At 39.5% G+C, this 11,343-nt stretch overlaps 1 protein-coding gene across 3 annotated transcripts in view; it reads left to right on the top strand.

Annotated features, from left to right (window-relative positions):
- Window positions 1-429: 429 nt before the first annotated feature.
- The window catches only part of cd99l2.S (CD99 molecule like 2 S homeolog), a 38,984-nt gene continuing 28,070 nt past the window's right edge, over window positions 430-11,343 (top strand). For 2 of the 3 annotated variants that reach the window (XM_041574805.1, XM_018233023.2), the window contains exon 1: window positions 430-742. In XM_041574805.1, the coding sequence (XP_041430739.1) occupies window positions 682-742 (61 nt within the window). In that variant the 5' untranslated portion in view covers window positions 430-681. The remainder of the gene's footprint in view (window positions 743-11,343) is intronic. The other variant, XM_018233024.2, reaches the window with a different exon arrangement.

Raw genomic sequence — 11,343 nt, 5'->3', positions numbered from 1 at the left:
TCTATTGTGCTGTACCCACACAGGCGCAACGCAGGTGGAACTACAAGACAAAGACACAACAAAAGTCTACTTGTATATTATTAGCCATTTGTGGATGAATCATTTATTAAAACTATGGTTTAGCAACGTTATTCGCAGGGTGGTGATACAATTTGCCAGTGTGGTGCTAACTTTACATGGCAGCACAGCAAAAACTTGGTACCATTACACATTTCACAGATATAATGCTACTGCTCACCTGTCACCCTATCCCATTCCCACCCCATGCCATCTTTTCCCCTTTGCACTTTGCTTTCCTCCCCTCCCCCCCAATATCCCATCCCCTCACTTTGGAAATCTCTACACAAAAAGGAACAGGGTCAGTACAACCAATACCGTCTGCGCATAAGTGGATTCATGCGCCCATCCCAAAAGACCAGGCGCTGCTACTACGCGCTGTAAGGCGGGCGAAGTGCATCACGGGAAGGTCGGGTCACTGTAGCGCAAGTCACAGTGTGAAGGGGCTTTGCAACGCCAGCATAGTGGGCGGGTTTCACAGAGAGCACCCCCTACCCTTAACACTACAAATCTGCTCTCTCCGCCCTCTTGTAGTCTCATCGCTGAGGCCGATGCAGGGAGTTGTCCCTCAGAGTGGAAAGCAGCAGGCCGGCGACGTTCTTACTTTGGTTCCCCCCCTACAACATGGCCAAATGGAGCTCACCCCTCGTCTTGACCCTGGCCTTCTTAGCTATGGGCTGGAAAGGCAAGTACCAATTTGTGTTTGCTTTAGGGGATACAGTAGCTGTACTGCAGCAGGACAATGGCCGGTATGAAATCTATTAGTATGTAGTACAAATGACTTGAGGGACAGTCCTAGAACACGACTGCTAAATATTGTCAGATGCTTTTGTGTATGCTACGTGTTGTGACTGTGTGCTGCCAACTATATGTCCCAGAACTGCTGCAGTTTATCAACAGCAATTTGGACTAATTTATCTATGGCCAATGTTAATGTGTATTAGGCATTCTAAACTGTGTTTTGGTGAATATTTAAAAGGGGCATGAGAGAAACAGAAAGTGGCAGTTATGATTTGCTGAATGTAATGTGACATTTAGGTGTTACAGTTGTAAGTCAAGAGCCCTGTTCATGTGGCTACTGTATATGCCTGTGTTATACAGAAAAAAAGCTTTCAGATGTTCCTCTTGACAATTGATGCTGAGAGTAACAGCTAGATATTGCTAAAAATGTCTTACTAAACTATCCCGTGGTTGCAGTGTGTGGGACGCAATGGACATTCTTTTCTTCTGCACTGTGGGACCCCAAAAAATTGTGTCTTGGCCTGAACCCCCATTTTTGTGTTTTAGAGGATCCGCCTAATTGGAGAAGAAGGGTTGTAATCACTTCACATTTGGCGGTAGGCGGAGTAAAAGGCGATTAACTGACTTCCGCTCCCATTTTGTGTATGAGAGGCGGTCTGTCAAAGCACAAAACAAGGTGGATTTTGCAGGGGAAATGCTAAAGTATGCATTTTCACACCACAATCTGCCCCAGAGGAGGCACCTTTGGGTAATGGCACAAGCTCTGTTTTGTCCACAACTGCCACCCAGTGTAATGGGTGAAGTGGTACATGGGGTTATTTGACTACCTCCAGTGCCCCTCTACGCCTGCTCCTAATCTTATTTAATTATAAACTCCCTTGATAAACGACTCAACAAGCACTTTGACGAAATTTGCCTGACACCGCTCTGTGTGTCAGCCAGGACGGTTTTTATTAAATAATATTGAGCAGTAAGCCATTTTGTTTTTCGCTTGACAGCAGCAACAGGAAAAACGCCCTGTATGCCATTATGGTTATACTTTACCTCAGCAACAGGAGCAAGCTCAATTTGCCAACTTCTTTTGGCATATGATCAGCTGGGCAGAAGCACCATCAAGTCAGGAAGTATCAAAAAGTGCCCATGTCAATATTTAATTTTGCCTTTACAGCACATTTGTACAGTATATGCATTGTGGCATAATAGTGGGCGGCTTAAGCTGTAAATCCCCTTTAGTGGCCTTTGGAGACCTCAGTCACAGAACTTTTAGATTGTCAAGTATTTATAGTTTAACATTATTATCCATGAACTGTAAATAACAACTATCATCACAAACAGTTATCCAGTAAACCATTTACATTCTACTAAAGAACCAAAGTATGATATTTTGGGAATTTGTGAAAAGTAAAATAACAAAAAGGTATTGTTCACTAGTGTGTAGGCATTCTGTACTGTCGGAAGTTTTTTGTATCAAATGATCCTCTGCAAAAGAATTGGCTAATCCTTAGTCCCTTAATAACAGTTGGATTACATCTGTATCACTCTATAGCTATTGTTAGGGTAATATAGATGATTTGGATAATAAATGCTTTGTTCTTTTGTTAGGATGTATATAGCACATTCTATGGCCGGTTTTGGGGAAGGGCAGAAAGAGCATTTGCCTAGATCCCCAGCATTGAAAAGGCCATTTGTAGGAGGGAAGTTAAGAACAAGTTTAAAGGGTATTTAATATACAAAATCAATATTTGATATATTCTGTCTTCACGCTGATGATGTCCAGCCTGCATCTATTCAGCAGTTGATGAAGTGCAAGTGTTGAGGAAAAAATAAGATTTGTTATGCAACATCGAATGGAGATCCTGGATTTCTCAATTTACCTTTCAACACTCCAGATGAAGATCTGGGCTTCAGTTCCTGGCACACTTTTAATTTTCTTGCTTTCTTCCTAATTTATCCTACATCCAGGTTTATTTGATTACATGCAGACACTTTGTTTTTGGACCACAAATGACATATGCTCTCTCTCACTAAATTGGTTGCACTTACATATTTGAGAAAGTTAAAATAAGAAGAGAAAAGCAGGTATTTTGCCTCTCCCTTAATGAGATTTAGATGCAGAAACGCTAAATATGCACCTTCAGGAGTGGTCATAGCACAATAACTCCTCAGTTTCTGTTGGCTCACTTCTGCTTGATTTTCTTACAGTGTTTGATGTAAGTACCTTTAATGAATGACATTCTTTTTTGCACAAAGACTGAGGCCACTGCACTTTCGGGTCCTACATGAGACCTCTGGTTTTTGGTGGTCATCTTACTATTTGATGCTTTTATAATACATAATGTAGCCAATGCCTATTTAGGGGTTCCTGTTTACAATTACATCATTTCAAATGCAAATGTGATTTCAAATTAATCAGACAGCTGTGGCATTCATGTTTGTAAACTTTGATATACATTTCCTAAATTTTGTAATACAAAATTTAGGAATGCTTTTGTTTTGTACTTTTGCTTACACAGACACCACTTGCATTTACCACTTGCATTTCTTGGAAATGGCTATTTTCAGATAATGTGTGGTTTGGCAGGGAAAGCTTATGGTTGTCAGCCTTGAAAATTCTATGCAAACTCTACGGTGCAGTTCCCAAGGTGTTACCTTCCCTGAGGACACTCATGTCTTCATCACTTGTACTAGTAAAACCTCCAGTAAATCTGTGTACACCAGTCCCCCTGGCAACTTTTTCATCCTTTTTTCAATCAATAAAGTAATCCTGATTCATTGTCTTGCGCTACATCTCACATTGGGTTGATAATACAGGTATCCAAAGGAAACCCGTTATCCTGAAAGCCCTGAATTATGGAAAGGCCGACTCTCATAGACTCCATTTTATCCAAATAATACAAATTTTTAAAATTGATTTCCTTTTTTCTGTAATAACAAAACAGTACCTTGTACTTGATCCCAACTAAGATATAATTAATCCTTATTGCTTAATCCTTATTGTTTACATGAATTTCTAGTAGACTTAAAGGAACAGTAACACCAAAAAATGAAAGTGTCTGAAAGGGATTTAAGGAACCCGTAAATTGAATGCAGGCGGGCGCAGGTTGTCGGAGGGCGAGTGCGGGTCAGTTTTACCTGACCCGCACATCATTATTGTGTTTCTATAGTAAACACACCAGTTGTACCAGTGCAGAGCAACAGTACAGATTGATTATCCGGAAAGCCCCAGGTCCAAAGCATTCTGGATAGCAGGTCCCATACCTGTACCATTTTAATATAACGTGTACTGTATGTTCTCAACACAACCTATCATTCAAGGGAATAATGCAGCTAGTGATGCACTGGACCAGCCAATTACATGTCAGAACTGACTGAACATCACTGAGGTCACCAAAGCAGCACATTTTTCCTTGATATGGCTACCTTGAGGTCGGCAATATCGGCTGAGCCGATCATTTGGCCCCCAGGGACCAAAAAATCAGATCACAACAGGAGCCGATGCGTTCCTCATCCATTGGATTTTTAAACCTGCCTAATCGTATCGATTGAAGCAGAGTCTTGATATATGCTATATAAATGCTGCATGAGCCATAACACTTTCTACAAAAAACAATACATCTAGTAATTGCCACAGTCCTATCTATGGACCAATACCGATGGGGATGCAGTTGAATTGGTAGATGCTGTTCAGAGAAACTTATTACATGACAACAACACAAAATAACATTTGTGAATACTTACCCTAAAAATGGCTATACCCTGGCCTATGAGCCATACAAATGTATACTGTGGAAGAATATTATAACTATATTTTATTATCTTTAAATAGCAGAAACATATTCCAATGCTTTACAGAGATTATATGGTATTCACACCAGTCCATGACCCAGTGGAGTTTACAATTCAAGTCCCTATCACAATTGACCACATTATTGTCAATATCATCAGGAGCCTGTATGTGTGATGTTTGCTTTGAGTGTGGAAACTTGGGTGCTCTGGAAATGGAAGTACCTGGAGGCGAGCCATGCAGACCTGGAATAGAACATAACTCTTTGCAGATAGCATTGCTATACATTTGTTTGGCACAGGGATTGCCAAATACAACCAGACTGGATTGCAATATGGTATCTCCCCACCTGCTTGTGGATTGTGACGTATATGCCCAGATGTTAATGCAGTAAGGTTGAAATGGGCCTGTGAGTAAGTGCCCACCCTTGTATGAAATACGTTAGGCTAATGCAGGGGTCCCCAACCTTTTTCACCCGTGAGCAACATTCAGATGTAAAAAGTGTTGGGGAGCAACACAAGCATGAAAAATGTTCCTGGGTGCTGCCAAATAAGGGCTGTGATTGGCTATTGGTAGCCACTATGTGGACTGACAGCCTACATGAGGTTCTGGTTGGCAGTACATCTGGTTTTCATGCAACCAAAACTTGCTTCCAAGCCAGGAATTAAAAAATAAGCACCTGCTTTGAGGCCACTGAGAGCAACATCCAAGGGGTTGGGGAGCAACATGTTGCTCGCGAGCTACTGGTTGGGGATCACTGGGCTAATGTATGTCCTAATAAAGATTTTTTACTTTAAAAAAAATATTTGGGCTACTTTTTCACAGTAGGTAATTCTCAATTTTTTGTTTTTGATTTGGTTTACCAAATGATGTTTAACCCTTGGACTGGGGGTTTTCTGGGCTATGACCACTTTATATCATTCTGAACTTAACTGAATAATAGTTTTTGTTTTTTTTTTTTTTACTTTAATTGGATTTATGACATTGCTTTAAGGTATAACAACACACCACGATAATGTAATATATAAGGTTAAAATGGTCCAAGCTTCCTAACTAAATGTGGCCATAAATGATTTCGCCAAATGAGTGGATTTCTCCCCGATATGCCCACATTGAGGTGGGCAGTATCAGTCTGATCCGATCGTGGGGACTAGGGCCCAACGATCGGATCAAAATGTATCCAATACAGGCGTTCTGATCGCGGGACTGCATCAACGAATAGATGCGCCACACGGTTTTTAACCCTGCCCAATCTACATCTGGCAGACTTTCAGCCAGATATCGATCGGGAAAGCCCCTCGGAGGTCCCTACACACTGGCCCATAAGCTACCAACTCTGTCAGCAGCTTTTATCGGCCTGTGAATGGCCACCTTAAATCTGGGCATATATAACCAGTTCTATTCTATTTATAATGGCTGAAAGAAAATGTTCATTCCTAGTCCTTCCCAAGTGACATTAATTATTCTGTGGCAGGATTTGAAAAGTCTTAAAGGTGAAGAAAAGCTACGGAGGCATTTTATTGCCAATAGATTAGCTGCAATAGTGCAAGCTAGAATGCTATATTTATTCTGTAGAATGCTTTACCATACCTGAGTAAAACGCTCTTAAAACTTTCTGTTTATTAAGGAAAGCAGCTGTAATATTAGCTTGGTGTGACATCACTTCCTGCCTGAGTCTCTCCTTGCTCACTCATAACTCTGGGCTCAGATTACAGCAGAAAAGGGGGGGGGGAAGAGGAGCAAACTGAGCATGCTCACGCCCGGGGCAAAGAAATGCAGTGTTTCTTTTGACTCAGGACTCAGAGCAGCATTACTTTGAGGGTTTACTGGTGTATTTATATAGACTTTTCTGATAAAGCTTATTTAATTTTAACCTTTCCGTCTCCTTTAAGAACAGACCCTATCTCATACATAGCCTGGGGACTGCCTATACTACTAAAAAAAGTATATTATTATAATAATGGTTTATTTATATGAAGCAGGGTTTTACATATGAGCTGTTTTATGCAATATATTATTTATAGAGACTTACATTGTTCAGGGGGGATAAATTTTTCTTTAAGGGAAAAAAGATCTGCCCTGTTTCTCCTACTCAAAGTAACTGTATGTGTCACAATGGGACCTGGATTTTTACTATTAAGTGCTGTTCTTATATCTACCGGGCAGCTGTTATCTTGTATTAGGGAGCTGTTATCTGGTTACCTTCCCATTGTTCTGTTGTTAGGCTTCTGGGGGGGGGGGGGGTGATATAACTCCAACTTACAGTACAGCAGTAAAGAGTGACTGAAGTTTATCAGAGCACAAATCACATGATTGGGGGCAGCAGGAAAGCTGACAATATGTCTAGCCCCATGTCAGATTTCAAAATTATATATAGAAGAATCTGTTTGCTCTTTTTCGAAACTGATGCGTGAAATTTTTTTTGCCCCATGACAGTATTCCTTTAAGTGTTCATTTTGCTGGTATAGTTTTTCCTTTAAAAAGGATCACCGCACCAGAGGCCACCCCTTCAGACTAGATGAAAAGAACTTTCATTAGAAGCAACATAGATGGTTCTTCAAAGTGAGGAGAGTGAAGTAGTGGAATACCCTGACAAAATGTTCTTGTGATGGCTGATGCCTTTAAAAGGGGCTTGTATGATTTCTTGGACAAGCATAATATTCAAGGCCATTGTGATACTAAAATCTACAATTAATATAGATATGGGTATATACAGTTTATGTAAGTGTATGGGGGGGGAGGGGCAAGTGTGTGTCTGTATGTACCCTTGGTTTCATTTGGAGGGCTTGAATTTAAAGAACTTTGTTTTTTTTTTCAACTCAAATTAACATTTAACCTGCCGCATCACAACTGAGGAAAACAAATGTGAAAAAATAATAAATTAGCCCCATAGACAACAGTTTTCTATGGCAAGTGTGGCATGGGTTCCTGTATGCTGAGTAAAAGGAACTTTGCTTCCCTCAGCTTGTTAAACAGCATTGACTGCTATTGTGTACTAGTAATGTAATAAATAAATAAATAAATACTTTTAAACCATAAATTAAAAATGGGACAAATAAAGGCCCTGCATGTGTTGTCTTTTAAATAAGTTGAAATTTTCTTTTAGGGCTGTGGTCCTTAATGATGCAGTATATCACAAATGGATAAGGTAACATACACTCTGTATTGTGTGAAGTAAGCACGAATGGCATATTCATTTGTAACCATATACCCAGTGTCACCTGTCATACCACACTCACCTTTTTGGCAAGGCACCTTGTGACATATGCTCTAGACAAATTCAAAGACTAGTTTTAAAGGAACAGTATACTTTATCAACATGAAGAGGGCTTGTGCTGGACAAACAACTTTGCCTGGGTCCTAATGTAAAAGGTTAAACATCCCATTGAGAAGCCTCTGTCTAAATAATTCCCCTATACTAGCATAGATGTATGGTATAGAGGCAGGTCCGGCTACAAAAATGTCCAATTAAGGCCCTTATTGATTGATCATACCCCCATTGTAGGCAGACCAAGCTCCTTGATTTCTGTCTGTTGGATTTATTTTTAGGATGGAAGAACCACAAGAGCAATATTTTGGAGATGGTAAAGAAAGTTGTTAAAGGCTAAAAGCAAGAGGGACTTCATTATACATTCAATGTTTTCATTAAACAGATACAAAGGAAAATGCAAATTAAAGGTATAGTTTCCCTATGCAGCCCTTATATGGTCACTGGCTCATTCCTGCAAAGGGAACCAAATAACATGCAAGCATAGTATTGAATATGGGGAAATTTTCCTGTGAGCAAAGGCTGTAAAAAATGAATTAATTACTTTCCTCTTTTAGTTCTGCTAAAAGAAGAGTAAGGTTAATACTCTGTTTCTTTGCTGCTGCTGTGATACAAGTTAGAGTCCTGTGCGGGTCCATTTTTTGGGACCAGTACCCGCAACCTGCAATCCACAACCCGGAGCAGCAACCCACATTCTTACCCGCTTGGACCCGACATCGTCGGACGTAGACGTGATCAGAAAAAAAGGAGTAAAACAGGAAGTGCTGTCGTAAACCGAAAGTGATGTCATCGGAAGTAGACATGACCAGAAAAAAGGAGGAAATATTGCTATTGAGAAGACCCGCGGGCCGACCCGTGACCCGCAGAACCGCCGACCCGTGTCTATACCCGCATCCGGAACTTATACCTGCAACCCGCAGGGTACCGCAGGTTTTTTGCGGGTACCCGCTGCAGGACTCTAATAGAAGTGACAGCAGATGGTTTCCTTACCAGGAGCTTTTTCAACCCTAACAAGCACTATCATATTTTTTATATTTGGCACAACATTTGATTTGCCAGGAAGAACTTACATTTTATTTTTAATTAGTGCATAAAAACCATTGTTTAAGCCCCATTTGTGAGCCTTCATGGTGACCCCAATGGGGTTTTTCATCTTCTAAACTCTTATGTTTTCAGATTGTTTACCTGAAATAAAGACCTTTTTCAGCTGCTCTTCAAATTTGATATTTTTACAGTTTTTCCAAAATTGAATTTTAAGGTGTAATGTTCCTGTCTGATGTTTCAGTCTGGCAGCTCAGTAGAAAGGAAAGGTTATGGGAGCACTCCATGGCTTAATAAAAATGTACTAAAATACAATGGAAGTGCTACTGATCTGGCCAAATTAACTCCAAACAGAGAAAAAGAAGAAAAATTGATCAATGCACATTCCCTGGTCCCGTCATATAAGTAATCTATGCAGATGCATGTATTTACAAAACAGGGTTTTTTTCGTTACAAAATTATGATCATAAGATTGATAAGCCACCATACCATGTCAAGGTAAAACCCAAATGGCGGACCCTAACTATTTGCCACTGGTCATAATATCAAATGCTAAAGCATCCCAGCATAAGAGCATTACCTGAAATAAGGTCTCACGACCTGGGCATTGGTTTTAGTCATAGGGCTTAGTCCTCCCCTGACATTAGCCTTCAAAGGTTATCAATCTTATGATCATAATTTTGTAACGAAAAAACCACTGTGTTTGTAAATACATGCATCTGCATAGATTACTGATATGACAGGGGACCAGGGAATGTGCATCAATTTTTCTTCTTTTTCTCTATGTTGGCAGCTCAGTAGGCCTGGGGCAATTTCAGAAATGTTACAGTTTGCTACATCAGTTGACACATTTCTCAGCCGTATCTGTGTAATCGCAACTGTTGTATCAATTATAACAACTGTTAAAAGGAAAGAGAAAAAAGTAAAGGTAACTTAGTAACCCTACAGAACATTTGTTTTTAGATGGGGCCATTTGAAATCTGCAAAAAAGGCAAAGAAAAAGTCAGAAAAAGGCAAATAATTATAAAAAACGATAAAAATAAATAAAGAAGTCTAATTAAAAAGTTGCTTAGTTTGGCCATTCTATAACATACTAAAAGTTATCCTAAAGGTGAACCACTCCTTTAAGTCTACTAGAAAATCATATATTAAATAAACTCAATAGACTGGTTCTACTTCTAATAGGGATTAATTATATCTGTTTGGATTATGTATAATGTAGTTTTTTTTATAACAGAGAAAAGGGAACTCATTTTGAAAAGTTTTGATTATTGGAATAAAAGTTGATAGGAGACGGCCTTTCCATAATTCGGTACTTAGGGTTTCCTTATAATGGATCCAATACCTGTATTAGAAAAACAGTCACAAATAGAAAGGCTTTATTTCTGGTGAACTATCTTAAAACAACTACACTGAAAAAGTGTTGTAAGACGAACAACCCCTTAAGTAACAATTACATTAACAAATAACAATAAAACAATTGCAAATGTATTTGATTCTGTGACATGGGAGACTTTTTTTCCGCTAATAGCACTTCTTGAGCAGAATCTTGTACTAAAAAAATCTTTTTCAAAACGTGTTTTTTTTCTTGAAATTTGACAAAACAGAAGCCATTTTCTTACTTTAAGTCCTCTGTACTAATTGGTAAGATTGGTGGTTTGATGTGGTAAATTTCCACTCCTGGTTTCTTTATCCAGTCCAGGTACAGTTTTTTTAGTTTACACCCCTATACTGAGTATGCAGATAAATTATACCTTGGTGATGTGGTGACCTGCACCTTTATTTGAAGCTGATTAAACTAATTTGTTTATATCCTGTGCAGTTCTTTACTTGCCTGATCAATTACCTGCCACATTAGATCTAATGAGCCTTTGTTAAGTATACTGCATCAGCGGCTACAGACCAATCCAGTGAAAACTTGGGGTCAGATTTACCAAAAGGCAAAGTGGCTAACGCTAGCGTCAATTCGCTAACGTTACCGCCCGCAGGGACATCGACAATTTACTAATGGGTGCAGGCGACAATTCACTAGCGAAAGATACAAGCGCTAATGGTCATTCACACTCTATCGCCAAGTGACAATTTGCTCTGGTGAACGGACGTTACTGGACTTTACTCAGCAAATTCACTAAAATGCGGATTTTACTGAACGTTACCGCTTTCGTCAGACCAGGCGAAGTGCAATGGAGTACATACATCTTTCTTCTGTCACTTACATCATATTATGCGAGTGGGAAATGCATCAAAGTTCAAAAAACGCTGGCGTCTTTTCCTTATTTCAGAGTGATTGGCTGCAAAAGACCTTAAATTTTTGTTTTGGTTTTTGGTAACCTCCATATATTTTCGAACATATGGAACATTAACTTTACACTGAGCTCATGTGTAGGGCATTATAACAACTCTATTGTCTTTATTAAAGTTCCCTGGACGTGTGTTTTAAAAAGTGTAATTT

This window comes from Xenopus laevis, chromosome 8S, assembly GCF_017654675.1.
Source record: "Xenopus laevis strain J_2021 chromosome 8S, Xenopus_laevis_v10.1, whole genome shotgun sequence".
NCBI lineage: Eukaryota > Metazoa > Chordata > Amphibia > Anura > Pipidae > Xenopus > Xenopus laevis.
The sequence above is the reverse complement of the archived record's forward strand: the minus strand, read 5'-3'. Positions and strand labels throughout refer to the sequence as shown.